The 24295-nt window shown below is 41.7% G+C and overlaps 1 protein-coding gene across 1 annotated transcript; it reads left to right on the top strand.

Annotated features, from left to right (window-relative positions):
- Positions 1 to 4979: 4979 nt before the first annotated feature.
- Positions 4980 to 8514, top strand: zgc:162592 (G-protein coupled receptor). The gene is made up of 2 exons (XM_021586176.3): positions 4980 to 5888; positions 6870 to 8514. Exons 1-2 carry the CDS (start codon positions 5090 to 5092, stop codon positions 7166 to 7168), a joined length of 1098 nt encoding a protein of 365 aa, XP_021441851.2. The 5' UTR covers positions 4980 to 5089; the 3' UTR covers positions 7169 to 8514.
- The last annotated feature ends 15781 nt before the right edge of the window (positions 8515 to 24295 follow it).

Raw genomic sequence — 24295 nt, forward strand, 5'->3', positions numbered from 1 at the left:
CAGCTCAGGGGATCCAATCTTGCAACCATACAGTTAACTAGTCCAACGCTCTAACCATTGCACTCCACGAGTAGCCTGCCTGTTACGCGAATGCAGTAGAAGCCAAGGTAAATTGCTAGCTGGCATTAAACTTATCTTATAAAAAACAATCAATCATAATCACTAGTTATAACTACTAATCCAGTTTAGCAGGCAATATTAACCAGGTGACATTGTGTCATTTCTCTTGCGTTCATTGCACGCAGAGTCAGGGTATATGCAACAGTTTGGGCTGCCTGGCTCATTGCGAACTAATTTGCCCGAACGACGGAGTGAAGGGCGACTCTGGCAGCGCCTGAGTGAAGGACGGCTCTGGCAGCTCCTGACTGACGGGCGGCTCTGGCAGCTCCGGACGGGAGGGAGACTCTGGAAGCGCTGGACGGGATGGAGACTCTGGAAGCGCTGGACGGGAGGGAGACTCTAGAAGCGCTGGATGGGAGGGAGACTCTGGAAGCGCTGGACAGGCGGGAGCACCTGGAGGGAGGAGACGGAGAGACAGCCTGGTGCGTGGGGCTGCCACAGGAGGCATGGTGAGTGGAGAAGGCACCGGATGGACTGGACCGTGGAGGCGCACTCTAGGTCTTGAGCACCGAGCCTGCACAACCTGTCCTGGCTGGATACTCCCTGTAGCCAGGCAAGTGCGGCGGGGTGGAACAGACCGCACTAGGCTGTGCTGGCGAACCGGGGACACCGTGCGTAGGGCTGGTGCCATATAACCCGGGCCGAGGAGACGCACTGGAGACCAGATGCCTGGCTGGTCAACCTCTCTCCACGGTAAGCACGGGGAGTTGGCTCAGGTCTCCTACCTGACTTAGCCCCCCCCCCCCCCCCCCAAGAAATTGTTGGGGCTGCCTCTCGGGCTTCCTTGCCAGCCGTGTTCCATCAAAGCGCTGGCTCCCTTTAACTGCTGCCTCCGCTCTCCTGGCTGCCTCCACCTGTTCCCATGGGAGGCGATCCCTTCCAGCCAGGATCTCCTCCCATGTGTAGGAACCCTTCCCGTCCAGAATGTCCTCCCATGTCCATGAGTCCATTCCACGCTGCTCCTGGTTACCACACTGCTTGGTCCTTTTTTGGTGGGTAGTTCTGTAACGGCTGTTGGAAGGTGAGGACCAAGGTGCAGCGTGGTATGTGTCCATTTTTATTTAATGAGCACTGAAATGACAAAAATAACAATGTGAACGACCGAAACAGTTCTGGCTGGTGCAGACACACAACAGAAAACAAAACATAGAATACCCACCCACATCACACCCTGACCAAACTAAAAATAGAAACATACAATGCAATCTACGGTCAGGGCGTGACAAGGTTGTGCAATGTAATAAGAATATTTAGACTTAGGGATGCCACCCGTTAGATAAAATACTGAACGGTTCCGTATTTCACTGAAATAATAAACGTTTAGGTTTTCGAAATGATAGTTTCCGGATCCGACCATATTAATGACCAAAGGCTCGTATTTCTGTGTGCTATTATGTTATAATTAAGTCTGATTTGATAGAGCAGTCTGACTGAGCAGCAGCAGGCCCGTAATCATTCATTCAAACAGCTCTTTTGTGCATTTTGCCAGCAGCTCTTCGCAACCACAGCGCTGTTTATGACTTCAAGCCTATCAGCCTAATGGCTGGTGTAACCAATGTGAAATGGCTAGCTAGTTAGCTGGGTGTGCGCTAATACCTTTTCAAACGTCACTCACTTTTAGATTTTGAGTAGTTATTCCCCTTGCGCTGCAAGGGCCGCGGCTTTAGTGGAGCGATGGGTAACATTGCTTTGAGTGTGGCTATTGTCGATGTGTTCCTGGTTCGAGCCCAGGTAGGGGCAAGGAGGGGCACGGAAGCTATACTGTTACACTGGAAATACTATAGTGCCTATAAGAACATCCAATAGTCAAATGTATATGAAATACAAATGGTATAGAGAGAAATAGTCATATAAATACTATATTAACTACAACCTAAAACCTCTTACATTGGAATATTGAAGTCTCATGTTAAAAGGAACCACCATGGCACATATTGCATATTGGCACATATTACTTTCTTCTCCAACACTTTGTTTTTGCATTATTTAAACCAAATTTAACATGTTTCATCATTTATTTGAGGCTAAATTGATTTTATTGATGTATTATACTAAGTTAAAATAAGTGTTAATTCAGTATTGTTGTAATTGTCATTATTATAAATACATTTTTTAAATTTGGCCGATTAATCGGTATCGGCTGTTTTGGTCCTCCAATAATCGGTATCGGTATCGGCATTGAAAAATCATAATCAGTCGACCTCTAGTTTCATCGTCACCCTGGAGATCTCATACCAGTGTGCATCTGTCAGAGTGTTTTTATACACAATGGCAGAGCCCTGTTATCATGTGGAGGTAGGGAGACTGTCAGACAGACAGAGAGCATAGTGCTGCTTATGTCCCTTCACATATATTCTAGTGATAATGAAAGTTAGTAGTGGACCATCTACTACCCCCATATCCACCCTTCAGCCTCCATTCCAACTTGTGTTAGTCAGCCTACTATCTCTCCTCAGCATCTGTTATGTGTCACCATCCACTTGTAGAAGCACTCAGAGTGATGCAGCCCACGCAAAACAATCGAAGTCCACCCACTCACACAAAAAACAACACTGCACATTTTTCCCTATCTTGCAGGAGCAGATACACAAAACATCATGTACACACACACACACACACACACACAGAAAAAACATCCTGTGTGCACACACACACACCTACATGTGTACAATGGGCACACACACACACAAGGAAACCTACACGTGTACACGGACACACACACTCTTTCCCTAACAGCTACTCATTTAAAGTATTCACCCTATCCATATTTGAGCTGCACAGATAAAGACTCCCATAAAATAATGTGAAAATAGGAATTTATTCTACTTGTCAAATCCCTATTTCTTAATGGGAATTCAAATTATTATTGAAAAGAGAAAATTAACCAAACTATAGCACATAAGAGATTAGGGAAAACTTGCAAAGGGATTTAAGAAGATAACCCTGGTTGTTTTGCTTCGATGCCAGAACCATTTGACCTTCTGCACCCTCTTTTCTGTGAACTTCCTGAAGATTCTAATCCTGTTAGTCCTGCTATTCTGAGGAGGCACATGAGATAATTCAGAGGTTCAGTTGTCCAATATGGGATGATTGCCGCAGTGCAACACATTACCTCTGCCTGGATCACACTACTTACAATGTACATCAAAGTCAGATTTATCAAAGCATCCAATCATATTGTCCCTGCACTATTAAAAAATCCCATTTGCGATAATATTCTGACTAATTATGTTTCCTGTGTCATTTTGATTATATTATGAAAGGGTACTTGAATTCTGATTGAATGTGTCAAAAAAACCTAAAGCATCCTTATCCTACCCCATGTATTACTGACTCAACGTAGGCTAATGATCTCCTACTTGACTTGAACCCTGGTTTATGAGTAATTCATCTTCACTGGGGTAGAAGTTTAGTTGTTGCAATGTAAAACCCACAAGCACAGAGCAGCCTCTCTAACAGAGAGAAACGGTCATAAATCAGCACAGAAAATCCTAAATATAATGAGGACACTTATCACCATGCTTCAGGTAACCAATGGCAAACCGAAATGTGCATCAGCCCACTCTCCTGTGGCTCAAAATAGAAAATGGATGTGCTGAGTGATTACAGAAAGGCACAAATTGGCCCCGTACTTTTAGCTTCAGACTGGTACAATGCCCTGTCTCTGAAGCATAGCGGTGCCTATCTACATCTCAACACATACATCTATTTTTCATCCTTTTATGTGCATAAAAAATGTATGTAGCATGTGATCGTGATGGTGTTTTTTAATGGCCAATATGTATTTGCATTGCTTTTAAAATCTCACGGCAGCTTGTGTCTTCATTTGTTCTTGATGATTCGTGATTATTCACTTCAACAGCTTGATTCATTTTGCAGACATTAGAAAATAATGGAATATTATTTGTCTGGGCAAAATCTTTAAATTTAAAGATAAATTCACTCTATCAACTTGTCACATTTAGAAGAGCTAAGGAATGACTACAAATAAGCCTTCTGGTAATAACCAAAAAATGGATTCCAACCAAATTTGTTGCATCTTTTTTTCATACAATGTGAAGTATATTCTGTAGAACCAAATGAAATAACCTTGTATTGGGGTGTGGCGTAATGAAAATATTATTCTCCGACTGATATTTCTCAAGAAGGCCCTTGGATAGATAAAATAACATTTCTGCCTCAGCCACTTCAATGAGAGAATGTGAGCTATCTGTACAGTATCAATGATTGAACAGTGAGGTGCAGCTGCTATGGAGGCCCATCAGAGGGGCTTCTTCCCCAGCAGGTAGGCTAGTAGTGTCAGCTAGCCATGAACATGCCACTCTGTGGAAGGAGAACGGTCTGGAATACGCCTTTGATATATGCGCTTGTTACTGTCCTAATGACGAATCCATCTGTGCGGAGTCCAGCGCAGGGCTTGGAGGAGATGGTCTCATCCTTCAGCTATTTAGGTTAATGTCCTCGCACTCTTCCTCCCCAATCCACTCCCCCATGTAGCTCATCTCTGCCTGCTCACAGGTGGTCTTCACCTGATTCCGCCTGTAGAGGAATTAAGTGGCGATAGAGCCATTGCTCATACAACTGGGCCACAACAGAATGATCCTAGTGTAAATGAGTGTTTCAATACCATGTCGACTACATTACACAACAAAACAATGACATACATGGACACCAACTCTGAAATGTGTTGAAAAGTCCTTTGAATGTGTATATTATCCTAATGGCCAAGGAAGAATAATTTGCCTCTTCTTTGATCTTTTTACTTGCATCAGATCAACGTATTTGATTGGGGCACGTGACTCCACCTAACGTGCCACAGGTGTGGTAGTGGTATTTATTGTTGTGCATACCACGGCTTGGTAAGTTGATTTTATCATGTAAATTCACCTGAAATAATTTTGAAGAGCATGCCCTTGGGTGTTTTCTTTTTTAGGTTTCACAGAGGAAGTGACAAACAATATGACCTACAATGTTTGCAACACTCAATTTGTCTGAGTCCGAGGACACCAATCTAACCAGCGCAGATACGCAAATGCTTCTGGAACGGCACAGGCCCATTAAAATTGGCATAATATCAGTTTTAGGAGCGATGATCACGTTAGGGAATATTGCAGTCATTATGGTGATTTCTTCATCGGTGTCCGGCTGGTCAAGGAACTCTCGATACTTTTTACTCTCACTCACAGGTGCTGATTCGGCGTTTGGACTGATCATCACGCCCTTGAATCTGTGCGTCAGTCTGGCGAAAGACTACAGTGAAGGCCCAGACTCCCTCTGTCACATTGTGGCTTTCTTCAACGCGACGATTTATTCGACTTGCATGTACACACTGGCTACAATAAGTCTAGAACGATACATAGCAGTGTTTTACCCATTGAAGTACTCATCACTGATGACAAGGAGAAGAACGCTGTTTCTGATCGCGTTTGCATGGTGTTTTCCTCCATTTTTACTTGTGCCCATATCATTTCCTAACGGGATAATTGAGGTCCACTTTTCTACAGCGTCACTGGTTTGCAATCCATCGTACTCTACTAACGTTGTGTACACTCTAACGTTGACGTGCCTCATCTTCTTTCCTTGTTCAATCATCATGACTTGCGCAAACCTGCGCCTTTGGTTTGCTGCAAAGAGACAGCGGGTAAAGATGCGGGCACAACACCTGGGTCGTCACAACAGACCCGACGTAGCCTCCAGGGTGCTTGTCCCTGTAATGACCGTGTACTACACATGTTGGACGCCGTGCATGGCGGCAATTATCTATAATGGTGAGTAGGCCTATAGAAGGAACCAGTTGGTTTACATTTAGTGGATGAAGGAACTTTGTAGTTGGAACTTCTAAAATTCAGTCAAGGTGCATGTTTTTCCCAAAGTCACTCACCACCCTTCTAAATGATCTCAGGAAAATTACCGTAACAAATGTAGGCTACAAGGCTGTAAAGTGGAAATGCCAATGTGCTGGGTGTAAGATGACCGAGGTAGGCTGATGAATCAGACTGATATGGGCAGCTTCTGGTATACGGCCTGAAACTAAGCCGTCTCAACGGGAACGTTTCTTTACATTCAAGAATCTAGAATAAAATTACAATTTACACTACCGGTTGTCAGTATAGTTGGTTAATCAAATTGGCCCCAGGAAAGTGTTATTTACCCGACTTTTTGGAGCGCTGGTATTGCCGCTGAAATATCTATCACCTGGCACATGCGGAAAACCATGTAAACACCTGCAAAACGTTGGTCAGTATGCATGCATCAAAGTGCAAGTCCTTCCGTCTTGTTCACGTGCCTTGGATCAGGAGCAAACGCATCTTGATTGTACCCACATTTTGAAGTCTTTAATAGTACTTTTCTGTGGATATTTTGACCCACTGATGAACCAATCCCACGGACAATCGGCAGTAAGTTCAAATTGTATTCAACGTTCGTGATGGACAAGGGAATATGGGTTATTTGTACATGTGTTTGCAGGGCGCCGCATACTAGTTTGTTTGCTTACTCTAACTCGGCTAGGTGATGTTTTTGCAGAGAAGATCTTAGTCGTGCGATGTTACATACAACTATGTTTGGTGCAGTATTTCTCAAGTGAAAATAATTGCATGAAAACTAGTCGTCTCATTTGAATGACAAAGAACACGTCATTGAAGATTCTTGTCCATAGTTCACACTCCTCCTAGAAGTAGTACTGTTGACAATCTTTCTTCGACTCTCCGTCTTATGCATTTTTCTCTCTCTGTTATGTTTTCCACCAGCCATCTCGGGCAACAGAGTTCCAGAGTGGATGGAGTTTTTGGTGGTGTGGCTCCCAACCTCCAATGGTTTCCTCAACTGCATCTTCTACTTCTGGATCAACCACAGCTTCCGTAGAAAGTTCTGCCTGCTCTTCCAGCGGCTGTGTCTCACATTGTGCCCAGATTTGGCCAAGGCCCTGGGCTGCACAGCCAGCTCAGAGCCTGTAGTCTGGGACAATAACAACACCCTCCAGGAGCGCTGCTCCAGTGTGTCGTCAACCTGCACCCTGATCACCCTGGCCAATGACACCCCCTTCTGAGGGATTAGGCTTCTCATAGACATGGTACTCACTCACATTATTCAATGATACATCTGGTAAGTTTCAGCACCAAACACCTGAAGGACATTTAGGAGAGCTGCTTGTATTGAGATCGTGGTATCAGGTTAAATTTGAAAACAAAGTGTGGCAAGGAGACATGGGAGTGCTGTCAGGCCATGGTGTGGTGTTTGACAGGGGCTTTGAAGCATTTATCTTCCTCACCATCACTATGCAGTTTGAGTTAGTTTGAATATTTCTTTGTATTTTTGTTTGTTTTTGGAACCCAAACATAATTCTTTAATTTTATTCATCCCCAATTGACAGTATTTGGTCCATGCTGGAATGTTAATTTTTTTTATAGATTTATTTTTTGTTTTACATTTTACTGTCACACCAAGTGTTGTCAGAATTTCATGCACCAACAGTGAAAACCTCTTAAACCACATTTTTAGTAACTTCTTTTAGTTTGTAAATCCATCTGAATGTAGCCCTCAACCAGCCATGTCTCCCGCCACCTTGTTTGTATTTGCATTATCAGTATTTTACGTGGTGCTACAATTTTATCTGCAGGTTGTCTACAGCCCATCAATATGTTGCACTTAAATGTCAATAATGTTTAATTAATTGAAATATTTAGCCATCATACAATAAAATGTATTTTGTGAACTTCACTAGGAAATGTTTACAAGCTCTTTGATGGTCTTCAGGCCATCTACTCTGTACACCTATATCTTGTATATCGAAGGCCCGGCGTATATGTAGCAGCCTTGCAAGGTAAACCTTTAAGTCATTGAATTTCATCCCGAGAAAAGTAATTAAACGGCTCCAGTGTATAAAAGTCACCACTCCACTCGTACCCTTTCCCTCCCTTTGACTTCTCATATCACCAGGGTCACCTCCCAATTCGTGGTCCCTTTTTTTTAAAGCTGTTAAGACTACTTATGCATAACCATCACTGCTACTGTCCGCCTTACATTGTTATGATATTGGGCAGCTCTCTTATACTATTTACAACTTCCTTTAGACATGCTATTATGGTAAATGTTGACGGTGAAACCTGTTGATTGTGAACCCATCTCTTTGAGATTCATGACCTGGCATGTATAGTGTTTGGCCGAAATCTGAAAATATAGTCCATATTTAATATGAAACGTGCCGAACTCTATTGGTGCTTTCAAATGTAAAAAATAAGTACTTGGACTTTTACGAATGTTGTATGTTTAAATTGTATTTTGTGAATAGTTGAGTGACTTGGCTGTGTACATAACAATTTTATATTGTTTATAAATAAGTGAAAATCCCCCAAAATGTTGTTTGTGATTGGGAAATAAAGCATAATGCCTTTATTGTGTTAATTAGTCATTTCGTGTGGCATGGAAAAGGAGAGGCAGATTTGAGAAGCTGCCTACATGGGAATTAAACTCTGTAAGAGGCTTCACTGAATATCACTGTTATTTCCCACACCATATTTATTCCAATTTGAGGTCAAGTCAGACTCACACAGGTTTCTGTGCCTTAGCTCAGGAGATCCAGTCATAGGTGGTGGGCCGACGCATTGTATCTGCTTTAGTTTGAAGATGATTGGTCTCTGCTGAGTGAGGGAGGAACTGTTTTTGTTTTTACGTAGAATATATATTTTTTCTGCACACATTTCTGTTTGACGGCATTGTCCTATTGTACATAAGCACAGCTGGTGACACCTCGAGAGATCTCAGTCCGACAAACTGCTATCAGGTAAAGTGTTATTTATTTTTTGGTATCTATTTAGTTATAGAGACGTGATACCGTCAATGCAAATCTGTAAAATAACTCCTAACTTAAAACGTAACCTTAAAAATGTAGCTAGCTACAACAAGTAGACCTTTTGCTAGCTGGCAGGAGCAGATTACTTAATCACTAGCATGTCATTCTGGGACAGGGAGCTTTTGCTATTATTCCAAGTAGCAATTTAAGACTACAAAAATCTATAGGACAAGTATTGTAAAGCTATTACAGTCATCAAGGCAGAACTCACTAATTTAATTAATGCTGACAAATAAGAAATGATACATTATCCCTGTAAATAGACCTAGTTGGAGTAGAATGCAGAGCAACCTGCCTTTATCCCCGTAGCCTAGTTGTAATTTAAGACTGTCAAGATGTCCATTTCTACAATCCTTTGCTGCTGTGATTTCTTTGATTCAATCTGGTCTCTCACGTTTTGTCTCCCACAATCTATTCAGCTCTTTCCTGTGTCCTGCTCCCAGAGATCAACTAAGTGCTGCTCAGTTGATTCACTCACCTGTGTGGAGAACAATCCTACTGCAGTTTGAACTATCCCTGCCATCACTATTAAAAATTGAGGCCTCATGCATTTGTCTGTGGATTTTGTCTTACACTAGACTTTGTATTTTCGAGCTGAGAAGCACCAACTACAGATACACATGCTTGTTAGACTAAATTCAATAATAAATCAATTTTGTTGAGGTGATATTTTACTATTGTAACACACAGTGGGGAGAATTCTGTTGTCCCTGTCAGGAGCCCAGGCTTTTGCCGTAGATGGTTGAGTTCTCTTCTCTGGACCACAAGATCTTAAGATTGCATTGTGCTTAAAGCACTTCTCTACAATGGTGACCAGGGTGTGATCCTGTCGATACACCTATGGGGCCTGGGCACACGATTGCTCCTAGAGGGGAAATACTGAAACGTGTTCTACAGTCTCCAGAGGATCATGCTTTTGGCATAGATGGTAAAAGCTATCATTTCTGGACTACAACATTGTAAGCGTGTTGTACACTTCCTTCTATATATACAGTGCCTTGCGAAAGTATTCGGCCCCCTTGAACTTTGCGACCTTTTGCCACATTTCAGGCTTCAAACATAAAGATATAAAACTGTATTTTTTTGTGAAGAATCAACAACAAGTGGGACACAATCATGAAGTGGAACGACATTTATTGGATATTTCAAACTTTTTTAACAAATCAAAAACTGAAAAATTGGGCGTGCAAAATTATTCAGCCCCCTTAAGTTAATACTTTGTAGCGCCACCTTTTGCTGCGATTACAGCTGTAAGTCGCTTGGGGTATGTCTATCAGTTTTGCACATCGAGAGACTGACATTTTTTCCCATTCCTCCTTGCAAAACTGCTCGAGCTCAGTGAGGTTGGATGGAGAGCATTTGTGAACAGCAGTTTTCAGTTCTTTCCACAGATTCTTGATTGGATTCAGGTCTGGACTTTGACTTGGCTATTCTAACACCTGGATATGTTTATTTTTGAACCATTCCATTGTAGATTTTGCTTTATGTTTTGGATCATTGTCTTGTTGGAAGACAAATCTCTGTCCCAGTCTCAGGTCTTTTGCAGACTCCATCAGGTTTTCTTCCAGAATGGTCCTGTATTTGGCTCCATCCATCTTCCCATCAATTTTAACCATCTTCCCTGTCCCTGCTGAAGAAAAGCAGGCCCAAACCATGATGCTGCCACCACCATGTTTGACAGTGGGGATGGTGTGTTCAGCTGTGTTGCTTTTACGCCAAACATAACGTTTTGCATTGTTGCCAAAAAGTTCAATTTTGGTTTCATCTGACCAGAGCACCTTCTTCCACATGTTTGGTGTGTCTCCCAGGTGGCTTGTGGCAAACTTTAAACAACACTTTTTATGGATTTCTTTAAGAAATGGCTTTCTTCTTGCCACTCTTCCATAAAGGCCAGATTTGTGCAATATACGACTGATTGTTGTCCTATGGACAGAGTCTCCCACCTCAGCTGTAGATCTCTGCAGTTCATCCAGAGTGATCATGGGCCTCTTGGCTGCATCTCTGATCAGTCTTCTCCTTGTATGAGCTGAAAGTTTAGAGGGACGGCCAGGTCTTGGTAGATTTGCAGTGGTCTGATCCTCTTTCCATTTCAATATTATCGCTTGCACAGTGCTCCTTGTGATGTTTAAAGCTTGGGAAATCTTTTTGTATCCAAATCCGGCTTTAAACTTCTTCACAACAGTATCTCGGACCTGCCTGGTGTGTTCCTTGTTCTTCATGATGCTCTCTGCGCTTTTAACGGACCTCTGAGACTATCACAGTGCAGGTGCATTTATACGGAGACTTGATTACACACAGGTGGATTGTATTTATCATCATTAGTCATTTAGGTCAACATTGGATCATTCAGAGATCCTCACTGAACTTCTGGAGAGAGTTTGCTGCACTGAAAGTAAAGGGGCTGAATAATTTTGCACGCCCAATTTTTCAGTTTTTGATTTGTTAAAAAAGTTTGAAATATCCAATAAATGTCGTTCCACTTCATGATTGTGTCCCACTTGTTGTTGATTCTTCACAAAAAAATACAGTTTTCTATCTTTATGTTTGAAGCCTGAAATGTGGCAAAAGGTCGCAAAGTTCAAGGGGGCCGAATACTTTCGCAAGGCACTGTATATTGATTGGAAGGCTACATTTTATTTAGATACTTCAAATACTGCTTGAGACTCCTTTGCTGTTTGTCTCTGTACTCAAATGGTGAAACACAATGTGATGTTCTTTGTTTGAATGTATATGTATGAAATGTACGTCTCAGTCATAGTAGTAGAATAATGGATTGTCAAGAATTTGGCACTCAACTTTTAGAAGGTTAGTAGGAAAGTTAGGTTAATCATTTAAACCACAAATCTATTCACATTCACTGAACATAGAGTATTTGAAACTAGTGCTGCAGACTATCATTTTCCATATCTTATATTCCAATGCATCCAACATTATGCAAGCCCTCCATGGTATTGGACAGCTCTGGTGTAGGAGTTAAACTGGTCATCTTATTACAGAGCACATTATATACAGTGGGGCAAAAAAGTATTTAGTCAGCCACCAATTGTGCAAGTTCTCCCACTTAAAAAGATGAGAGGCCTGTAATTTTCATCATAGGTACACTTCAACTATGACAGACAAAATGAGAAAAAAAATCCAGAAAATCACATTGTAGGATTTTTTATGAATTTATTAGCAAATTATGGTGGAAAATAAGTATTTGGTCACCTACAAACAAGCAAGATTTCTGGCTATCGCAGACCTGTAACTTCTTTAAGAGGCTCCTCTGTCTTCCACTCGGATACCTGTATTAATGGCACCTGTTTGAACTTATCAGTATAAAAGACACCTGTCCACAACCTCAAACAGTCACACTCCAAACTCCACTATGGCCAAGACCAAAGAGCTGTCAAAGGACACCAGAAACAAAATTGTAGACCTGCACCAGGCTGGAAAGACTGAATCTGCAATAGGTAAGCAGCTTGGTTAGAAGAAATCAACTGTGGGAGCAATTATTAGGAAATGGAAGACATACAAGACCATTGATAATCTCCCTCGATCTGGGGCTCCACGCAAGATCTCACCCCTTGGGGTCAAAATGATCACAAGAACTGTGAGCAAAAATCCCAGAACCACACGGGGGGACCTAGTGAATGACCTGCAGAGAGCTGGGACCAAAGTAACAAAGCCTACCATCAGCAAGGTCATTGAAGATGAAATGTGGCTGGGTCTTTCAGCATGACAATGATCCCAAACACACCGCCCGGGCAACGAAGGAGTGGCTTCGTAAGAAGCATTTCAAGGTCCTGGAGTGGCCTAGCCAGTCTCCAGATCTCAACCCCATAGAAAATCTTTGGAGGGAGTTGAAAGTCTGTGTTGCCCAGCAACAGCCCCAAAACATCACTGCTCTAGAGGAGATCTGCATGGAGGAATGCATGGAGGAATGGAGAACTTGCACAATTGGTGGCTGACTAAATACTTTTTTGCCCCACTGTTAATTTTTTTCAGCTGTTTTTAGAGATTTCATTGCAAGGTATATGTGTAGGCTAACATGAATATGCAGCTGCACTATTTAAACCACCATTTATGCATACGGTGCCTATAGAAAGTCTACATCCCCCTTGGATGTCTTCAAATGTTATTGTTTTACAAAGGATTAAGGTGAATTCCTCTCCCAGTGTCCATGTATAGCAGGCTGAAGCAGGTTTTCCTCTAGTGTTTTTCCTTTGCTTGGCTCCATTCCATTTCTTTTCATCATTAAAAAAAACTCCCCAGTCTTTGCCGATGTCAAGCATACCCATACCATGCAGCCACCGCCATGCTGGAAAATAAGGAGGCAGTTACTCAGTGATGTGTTGTGCTGGATTTGCCCGAAACATTTGCATTTAGGCTAAGAAGTGTATTCCTTTGCTGTGTTTTTTTTTGCAGTATTACTTTAGTGCCTTGTTGCATACCTATGCATGTTTTGGAATATTTGTATTCTGTATATTTATATTCTTTTCACTCTGTCGTTTATTGTGGAGTCACTACAATGTTGTTGATCCATCCTCCGTTTTCTCCCATCACAGCAATTGAACTCTGTAGCTGTTTTAAAATCACTAATGGCCTCATGTTGACAGCCCTAAGCACTTTTCTTCTTGTCATGCCGTCAGTTCAGTACTACGACTGCGTCTTTGATGTGTCTGGGGGGTTAAATACATCACCCACAGCATAATTATTAACTTGACCATGCTTAAAGATTCAATGTCATTTGTTATTGTTACCCATCTACCAATCACAGAGACAGAGGAAGGGGCAGTCATTTAAAAAATCATGTCAACCCATATTATTTCACAAATGTTACTTCTGAACAAATTTAGGCTTGCCTAAACAAAGAGTGTGAATACCTATGCAACAATTATATTACAGTTATTATACATTTGGTTAATTTGTAAAAAAAAAAAAAAAAAAAAAAAACATCTTTTCACTTTGACATTATGGAATATTTTGTGTAGATAAATGACACAATATACAATTAAATCTATTTCAATCCCACTTTGTAATGCAACAAAATGTGAAGAAAGTTCAAGGGGGTGTAGACTTTCTATAGGGACTGTACATGACACACACACATATTTCTATCAACATCAAATCACACTGTATTTGTCACATGCGCTGAATACAACAGGTGTAGAACTTACAGTGAAATGCTTATTTACAAGCCCTTAACTAACAATGCTTTAAGGGGAAAAAAAGAAAAAAAAAGTGTTAAGTAAAAAAATTGAAAATAAAAGTAACAAATAATCAAACAGCAGCAGTAAAATAACAAGCGAGGCTGTATACAGAGTCAATGTGCGGGGGCACCAGTTAGTTGAGGTAATTAAGGTAATATGTACATATAGGTAGAGTTAAAGTGACTAGTCATAGATTATAAACAGAGAGGAGCAGCCGCGTAAAAGAGGTGTCTGGGTAGCCCTTTGATTAGCTGTTCAGGAGTCTTATGGCTTGGGGGTAGAAGCTGTTAAGAAGCCTTTTGGACCTCGACTTGGCGCTCCGGTAACACTTGTCTCGCGGTAGCCGAGAGAACAGTCTATGACTAGGGTCGCTGGAGTCTTTGACACTTTTTAGAGCCTTCCTGTAACATCGCCTGGTATAGAGGTCCTGGGTGGCAGGAAGCTTGGCCCCAGTGAAGTATGGGCCGTACGCACTACCCTCTGTAGTGCCTTGCGGTCAGAGGCTGAGCAGTTGCCATACCAGGAATTGATGCAACCATGCTGTCGATGGTGCAGCTATAGAACCTTTTGAGGATCTGAGGACCCATGCCAAATAATTTCAGTCTCCTGAGGGGAATAGGCTTTGTCGTGCCCTCTTCACGACTGTCTTGGTGTGTTTAGACCATGATTGTTAGTTGGTGATGTGGACACCAAGGAACTTGAAGCTCTCAACCTGTTCCACTACAGCCCTGTCGATGAGAATGGGGGCGTGCTCGGTCCTCCTTTTCCTGTAGTCCACAATCATCTCCTTTGTCTTGATCACGTTGAGGGAGAGGTTGTTGTCCTGGCCCATCAGAAAGTCCAGGATCCAGTTGCAGAGGGAGGTGTTTAGTCCAAGGGTCCTTAGTTTAGTGATGAGCTTTGAGGGCACTATGGTGTTGAACACTGAGCTGTAGTCAATGAAAAACATTCTCACATAGGTGTTCCTTTTGTCCAGGTGGGAAATTGAGATTGCATCATCTCTGGATCTGTTGGGGTGGTACGCAAATTTGAGTGGGTCTAGGGTTTCTGGGATAATGGTGATGATGTGAGCCATGACCAGCCTTTCAAAGCACTTCATGGCTATAGATGTGAGTGCTACGGGTCGGAAGTCATTTAGGCAAGTTACATTAGTGTTCTTGGGCACAGGGACTATGGTGGTCTGCTTGAAACATGTTGGTGTTACAGACCAAAATGACCAGACCAAAATGTCAGTGAAGACACTTGCCAGTTGGTCAGTGCATGCTCGGAGTACAAGTCCTGTTAATCCGTCTGGCCCTGCAGCCTTGTGAATGTTGACCTGTTTAAAGGTCTTACTCACATCGGCTACGGAGAGTGTGATCACACAGTCGTCCGGAACAGTTGGTGCTCTCATGCATGTTTCAGTGTTACTTGCCTCGAAGCAACGCTTTGCCTGTTTGATGGTTCGTCGGAGGGCATAGCGGGATTTCTTATAAGCTTCCGGGTTAGAGTCCCGCTCCTTGAAAGTGGCAGCTCTACCCTTTATCTCAGTGCAGATGTTGCCAGTAATCCATGGCTTGTGGTTGGGGTATGTACTTACTGTCACTGTTGGGATGACATCATCGATGCACTTATTGATGAAGCCAGTGACTGTTGTGGTGTACTCCTCAATGGCATCGGAAGAATCCCGGAACATATTCCAGTCTGTGCTAGCAAAACAGTCCTGTAGCTTAGCATCTGCTTCATCTGACCACTTTCTTATTAACCGATACACTGGTGCTTCCTGCTTTAGTTTTTGCTTGTAAGCAGGAATCAGGAGGATAGAATTAATGTCAGATTTGCCAAATTGAGGGCGAGGGAGAGCTTTGTACACACCACTGTGTGTGGAGTAAAGGTGGTCTTTTCCCCTCTGGTTGCACATGTAACATGCTGATAGAAATGAGGTTAAACGGATTTAAGTTTCCCTGCATTAAATTATTTAATGTTTCTTTAAGCCTGCAGCTAGTTACTTGAAATGAGACACATGACCATGACAACACATGATTAAACATTTGAATTCACTGACAGAGAGAGTGCTAAAGAAAGAATAGCTTCCTGGAAATCAGGAGATCTGTTTCCTTTCAGAGAAACTGAACTGTGTAGTTCCAAGGACAACAAAGTTGTAGCCTATTTCTCAGAACGGTAATATGGAGTGATTTTTAATGGGAAGGGTCGGTTTGTTTGAACCAAAAAATCTGGCAAGCCTTTTCTTGTCAATAATAAAGGTGGACTAGACCAAGTCAGAATAACTGTGCATTTACACAATGATGTATTCATTTATTGGCATTATTACGGAATCAGAAATCTAAACATTGAACTTCTGTAGTTGTGCTCTGCTGTAAAGGCCATATTCTTTGTGTCATCTTTCATATCGCTCCAATTATCTTGAATGAACAATTTAAGACCATTGATAAAATGATAGCAAATTAAAGGTTATTTCTCTTCCTTTTTTCTCTCCTGTTTTTCAGACATTATCACGTCTACCAAGATCCTATTACAGTGATGTCATGAAAACATCCCTCATTTGCTGTGCACTAGCTAGATTTCCATCCAACTGGCGACAGATTTTCATGCGAATATTCCAAAATCCACATTAAGAAAATATGCGCATTTTCCCACCAGTGGTGTGTTTCCACCAAACGTACTTGTTGCAGATAAAAATCAGTGCGTGATGACGTAGTGCACACAAAATGTAATTTTTCGCTCAAGTTTTCATGCAAAATCTAATGTTCAATGTGTTTCCATCGAATTTTCAAATGTACTGTTAGTTTTGTCACAAAACTGTTAAATAACAAATATGTCAAGTCTGATTTTGGCACATGCGCTCTAGCCAACAGCTCGTAGATACAGTGCGGGTAGGCTCTGTGGGTTGGTTAGTCTACAGTACATGATACAATTATTATGGATAAGAGCGATAATATTTGTATTTGTCAAAAGTCAGTCAAGCAACGATCATCAAGTCATCAGAATAAGACCAACATTAATTGCAAAGGAGCATCAAGCTCGTACTGTACACTTTCACCACCCTGCGAAGTTCATCATAATTTAATCTGTAGCCTAATAAACTGCATAGTTTCCTGAGCCGTAGTGGGAAGAGCACACGCCATGTCATTACGTGACTCCAAGTTTACTTCGAAATGATGGTTATTATATCAATATTTGCGCATAAAGGCGTGTTCTTGCATAATACACTTTACCGACATAAAAATATCCCACCTTGTCGAACAAACAAATTATCTGTCGACATAAAAATTGTACAGAAACTTCCTGTTTCCATCACAGCTGTCGTGATTTTTTAAATATACGTTATGACTACACGCATAAAAACTGGATGGAAACGTGGTTTGTGATATACAAAAAAATCAACTCGAAAGGGATCGATCAACTTCACGTTTTTCGGCTTCGGCCCACCACCTAGCATTCTAAACTCCTTATTCCATCACCCTCCCAGTCTACAAATAATTGATTTAGACAGGCAGCCCAATTTATGTATTCTTTCCTTCCACTAATTGGTCTTTTGACCAATCACATCAAATCTTTTTCTGAGCTTTTTCAAAGACCAATTAGTGAAAAAAAATATTAGAATTGGACTGCCTGTCTAAATGCAGCCAGAGACATATGGCCTCTGCCTGCCCTTTTGTGCTTGTTCTACATGTTCACAAAGAGAGGCGTCAGAAACATTGCAATTAAAACATCAGTTTACTTAGCAGGGACAGCTTGTGCAAACACCATCCTCCCCTTCTAATTTCCTCTTTGATAAGCTTCAGATGGCTGTGTCATGAGCATGTTGTCTGTCAGAGCTGTGGAGGAGAGCACAGCTGCATGCTTTTAGGGCCTTGTGTCATAAAGACTTCATGCTGACGGCAGGGTGGGAGGTGCCGGCTTGTCAGACAGTGTGGTTGGGTCTCTGTGATTTCTTGGAGGACACACGAGCACTCAGCCATACAGCGGGGGGCTATTTTGTCAGGGAAAGGTCTGATGTACTCAACAATGAACGACCATTTACAGATACAGTTGAAGTCAGAAGTTTACATACACCTTACCCAAATACATTTAAACTCAGTTTTTCATAACTCCTGATATTTTATCCTGGTAAAAATTCCCTGTCTTAGGTCAGTTAGGATCACCACTTTATTTTAAGGATATGAAATGTCAGAATAATAGTAGAGAGAATTATTTATTTCAGCTTTTATTTCTTCCATCACATTCCCAGCGGCTCAGAAGTGGACATACACTCAATTAGTATTTGGTAGCATTGCCTTTAAATTGTTTAACTTGGGTCAAACATTTCGGGTAGCCTTCCACAAGCTTCCCACAAAAGATTTGGCCCATTCCTCCTGACAGAGCTGGTGTAACTGAGTCAGGTTTGTAGGCCTCCTTGCTCGCACAAGCTTTTTCAGTTCTGCCCACAAATCTTCTGTAGGATTGAGGTCAGGGCTTTGTGATGGCCACTCCAATACCTTGATTTTGTTGTACTTAAGCCATTTTGCCACAACTTTGGAAGTATGCTTGGAGTCATTGTCCATTTGGAAGTCCCATTTGCGACCAAGATTTAACTTCCTGACTGATGTCTTGAGATGTTTCTTCAATATATACACATCATTTTCCTTCCTCATGCTGCCATCTATTTTGTGAAGTGCACCAGTCCCTCCTGCAGCAAGCACCCCCACAACATGATGCTGCCACCCCCGTGCTTCACAGTTGGGATGGTGTTCTTCGGCTTACAAGCCTCCCCCTTTCCCCCAAAAACACAATGATGGTCATTATGGCCAAACAGTTCTATTTTTGTTTCATCAGACCAGAGGACATTTCTCCAAAAAGTACGATCTTTGTCCCCATGTGCAGTTGCAAACCGTAGTCTGGCTTTTTTTTATGGTGGTTCTGGAGCAGTGGCTTCTTCCTTGCTGAACGGACTTTCAGGTTATATAGGACTCGTTTTACTGTGGATATAGATACTTTTGTACCTGTTTCCTCCAGCATCTTCACAAGGTCCTTTGCTGTTGCTCTGGGATTAATTTGAACTTTTCGCACCAAAGTATGTTCATCTTTAGGAGACAGAACGCGTTTCCTTCCTGAGCGGTATGATGGCTGCGTGGTCCCATGGTGTTCCTACTTGCGTACTATTGTTTGTACAGATGAATGTGGTACCTTCAGGCGTTTAGAAATTGCTCCCAAGGATGAACCAGACTTGTGGAGGTCTATAATTGTTTTTCTGAGGTCTTGGCTGATTTCTTTAGATTTTCCCATGATGTCAAGCAAAGAGGCACTGAGTTTGAAGGTAGGCCTTGAAATACATCCACAGGTACACCTCCAATTGACTCAATTCATGTCAATTAGCCTACCAGAAACTTCTAAAGCCATGACATCATTTTCTGGAATTTTACAAGCTGTTTAAAGGCACAGTCAACTTAGTGTATGTAAACAATTGTTGGAAAAATGACTTGTGTCATGTACAAAGTAGATGTCCTAACCGACTTGCCAAAACTATAGTTTGTTAACAAGAAATTTGTGGAGTGGTTGAAAAATAAGTTTTAATGACTCCAACCTAAGTGTATGTAAACTTCCGACTTCAACTGTACATTTTTCCTCCAGCTAGTATCCATGGATATGAAGTGTGTCACCACTCTTGAATTCAACCAATTCAGTTTTATTGAACAGTGGCGTGCCAGTTTTGTCCCAGAATTGGGCTAATGTTAATTAATTGCAAAATGTTGCATATGGTTGCATGCAGTACTGAGTAACATTGCACAGTGTTGAAAGATTAAATCAAGCCATGGGTATAATGTAAGTAAGTAGAACATTTTGATTAAGCAGATAAGAAAGTAGCAGCTGCCAGTAACATGGATTTACTTTAGGAGTAATTCTTAAGCAACCCCACACATCCTGATGAGGATCCCTGAGCACCTGCTGTGCTGTTCAGAACAGCGCAGCCTCAGCCTATTATGAGATGTGAAGAGGAGCACCATGAAAGCAGTGCAGAGGCTGGCAGATTAAAACTATAGCCATTTCACTGCTTCTGAAATGGGCAAAGGAAGAGCAGATAAAGCAGCAGGGCCAGAACATAATACTCTTACTGTGATAAATTTAGATCTATTTCACAGGACGGCTCCCACACCACTCAGGGTTACCCTCCACATCATGTGATCCTCCTTATAGGCCCTTCAGACGGCTACTTTTTAATGGACTATACGTCAAGGTGGTCATATCGGGTTGTATATAAATTGAAGACATAGATTTTCTTTATGGCTCAGTAAAACTAAAGTGAAATCCTCTTCAGGAGTTATAGAGGACCTCTGGGTGTTGTAAATGTCATATGATCAGATAATACAGATGGCCTGCCCTCACTGGACATTGAGTAATACAAAAAGAGGTGGGGAAGTACATCAAGATGGATCCAATTTCTGCGCCTCAATGTGGAAGTACACAATTAATGAACCTCTTTGGTGGCATAGGGCTTACCAATTAACGTTGGTCTTCCTATTCCTTGGAATTCATTCCACAGGGAAGGAAGGCCAAGATGATTGCCATCTTTTGGTTTGTGAAAACATATCCTCTGACAACTTCAGAGGAATTCTATGCATATGGTACTTTGTAGACTGAACTGGACAATCTTTGTCATCTCAAAAATGGGATACACATTAAAGGGCTCTCCCTGGTGTTTGATGCTGTCAGACACTCTTGGCGTAAGCTTTTTCTTATTTTGAGGTCCAAATGCCCATCAAAGTGATGTTCAATAACTGGGACTATAGCAGCCCTACCAGGGGATTGGAACCATTGTCATACATCCAAATTAGTATTATCTAAATCTGATTATCAGTCCCTCCAGCAATTTTTGGGCAAGTTGTGTATAGTAGCTTAGTGGATTCAGCAGACGATTTGATGCTAACACTGAGCTGGGTTTTGCTGAACTGACAGAGATAACTCTCATTAGCCGGGGTCTCACGTTGTAACAGTGATTTAATGGGTCAATGACTGGGTACAACATCAATCCCTCCAATCCCAATGAAAAGGTCAACAGTCACAGGTCTGTCTATGACTCAGCTCATTGCCAGAGACTATGATTGTGCTAATTACTTAGCTGTTGTTTACACGCTGAATTAATCAGATCTTATGAAGGAATTCTTGATAGGAAGGAAGCACTTCAGAATAGTTCCGTTTCAGCTCTCGAAACAATTGATTTCATCTCATGAGTGTTTGGTGGTTTGTTTTTGTTATTTTATCTCCTCTCTCTGTGTCTATGCTCTCATGGCAGAGTGCATTTTCATTGATATGCTGACATCAAGGTAGATCTGTCAATCTTTAGAACAGGGAACACTTTACTTGGCCTACAAGCAGACCCCGAGGACATGGCAACACACCACTAAGGTAGACTGGTAAGAATGTACTTTGTATTATTAGCACACTTTGCATTTCTGAAACCTCTCCATGAATCTGCTCACTGAAATATTGACATCCCAATATTGTGTGCCCTTCTGGAGGATTTTAGTTCAATATGACTGAATCCAAACACTTGAAAATAACGTTTTGAAAAAATGTAAAACAAGCTATGTAAAACAAGTTTCTGTAATTAAGAATTCATTGTCACAATGCAATTACATTTGTAACAATTGGTAGTTCTAGCCTACACTGTAGTGGGTGATATGCAGTTATTCAGCCATAGGTCTGATTTGGCGGAAATATCTCTGGGCTAACTCTTAAATAAGTAAGTTCAGGAATTGATCTAATTTATCCAGTGAAAAGTAGAGCAGGATCCTCATTATCCCACAAAATGTATACAGTACATCTTTTCAGCTGCAGTCATAGCCGGACTACAAAAGTTTTCAGTCATTTGAGAATAGAATAGAATAACAGTCCTTTGGAAAGGAAGTTTACTATCTGACAATTCACCAAGTATAACCATCATATGAGACAAACACTGGCAAATTGACACTGTACAATTACCTATTTTATATTGACCACATCTGATATGGGCCCAGGCTTGGGTTTGGGCAAAATATTGGGCTAGAGAGCAGTGCCGGCTAGAGAGCAGTCCCGGCTAGAGAGCAGTGCCGGCTGGTGGAAGGGGCTATAATAGGATGGGCTCATTGTAATGGCTGGAATGGACGGTATCAATCACATGGAAATCACATGCTTGACTCCATTCCATCGATTCCGTTCCAGCCATGACAATGAGCCCATCCTCCGATTGCTCCTCCCACCAGCCTCCATTGCTCGGTAGTATGCATGCTGTGTTTTCATAATTTTACTCAGTTTGATGGAATGTTCACTCCATGTACAGTACAAACATGTGTTGGTGGACATTTCATACGAGGGTGGAGGCTGCTATTTATATCTTGTGTGCATCTGACATGAGTGTAAAGCTTGATTTTCCTCTGAAGGTCCTTTGGCTACTCAAATGAAGTGGGATGAATCACTCATTCATTCTGCTCTGAATGGAAGTATTGGAAAAAGCAGTAGTTCTAAGTATGTATCTCTATGATATAGAAGGGATAGCATCACATAATACTAGAATGTTTAATTGATAAATTACAGTTTTTTGCAGTCTGAAGATAATTGATTAATAGTGAAAGCAACAGAAGGCCTTGATAAATGTGTGTCATTTGATTGGCTCTAACCACTGCCTGTCATAGTCAATAACACTGATGTGGAAATACTAAAGGGACTGAATTGTCAGTGTTACTAATACCAACATATGCATCAGGTGTTTGTTTGACGGGCACATGTATAGACAGGCTTTGGTCCAATCTGTTGATCATAGTCCCCAAATGTATTTTAATCTGGACCTGGGTATTGAATATATCTAGATTCAGTACTGATTCAAGAAAACCTAGACATGTTATTCATATATTGAATATTCCGTTGATTCCATTTATAGCCAAAAAGGTAATTCCAGGCCGGTGAGGATTTGGCATAGTACGGAGACTGTCAGTCACCGTGGGCATTGTGATGTTGTGCATTGGCAGCCGAGGCTCTCCTTGACGAGTGGCTGTGATGGATCTGACAGCTGCCTCAGCCATGGGGACTGATGTCTTCATTTGCTCCCAACCGGGCCGCAGATATATAGTACTACAGTCTACACTGCGATCTCCAATAACATTACTGCCTGCCCATTGCCTTTTCCACAACCCAGAGAATAAATGTAGCCGACAAAATGGTCTGTGGCCAAGTGCACCTTACATAGTTGAGTCAGTAAGAAAGTTTAATGCTGGTATACAAAAATCAAGTATTTAGATTTTAATATTAGAGCTGCTTTTGCTACTTTCCTACTGCTTTACCACATAAATGTTTATTCAGACCAATCTATTGACTTACCATACAGTTAATACCAGGCTGACATCACTCCCTTTATGCAGCATGGGGCTATTGAACATGTCTCATAGCTATGGGAAAAATGTTTTCTTCTTCTTTGCAGTGATGACTTTGAAAACCTGTCACAAATATAAAGTATGTCTGTCTCAGGGGCAATATATGGGGCATCAGCGTTCCAGTCTAGATACTGTATATTATTCCTCAATAAATACACACAATGATTACAATACTATACTGCAAATAGGGTGTTGTCATACAACAGGTTGGGTTGAGATATAGTGCAATGATTGACAGTGTCGACTGCTGTGTAACCAAATGGAAGATTATGCAAGGGCCGTGGATGCAACTGTGGTTGCTCTTAAGTCCCAGTCAGTCTGACCAGAATGATCTAAATGCCCACTCCACATGGCAGATAGACACAGAGAGGCACAGAGCAGGGAAATCGCTGTCCAATTTTCTGTGTATAAACACCACCATCTGTCTGGTCCAAAGAATCTGCTATGTGCATGGTGTAAATCCATGGAAAGGCAAGATAAAGGAGGTAACAGATAGAATGTTGTCATCAAATGACCTGCTTTAAGGAATAGGCTATTGTCAATGGGGCACATAGCAATTTTGTCATTAGATGGCCAAGAGGGTTTCTAGTGGCATCGAAACCTTTTCATGCGAATGTTTCCCCCAATTATCCATCATGATAGTCTTTGTTGGTTGTTGTTTGTTATTGCTGTTTTGGTTTGGTGTTTAATGTCTCTCCCATCATGCGTGACACCACCCACTGTGTTCACTTCCCGTGCCCCCTGGACAT

Source organism: Oncorhynchus mykiss, chromosome 26 (assembly GCF_057628025.1).
Source record: "Oncorhynchus mykiss isolate SJ-2025 chromosome 26, ASM5762802v1, whole genome shotgun sequence".
Taxonomy (NCBI): Eukaryota; Metazoa; Chordata; class Actinopteri; order Salmoniformes; family Salmonidae; genus Oncorhynchus; species Oncorhynchus mykiss.

Excerpts from the sequence above, each read along its gene's own strand:
- zgc:162592 (XM_021586176.3), top strand. The coding sequence starts at position 5,090 with ATGTTTGCAACACTCAATTTGTCTGAGTCCGAGGACACCAATCTAACC. Across the intron at positions 5,889-6,869 it reads GGCGGCAATTATCTATAATG|CCATCTCGGGCAACAGAGTT; the intron begins GTGAGTAGGCCT and ends GTTTTCCACCAG.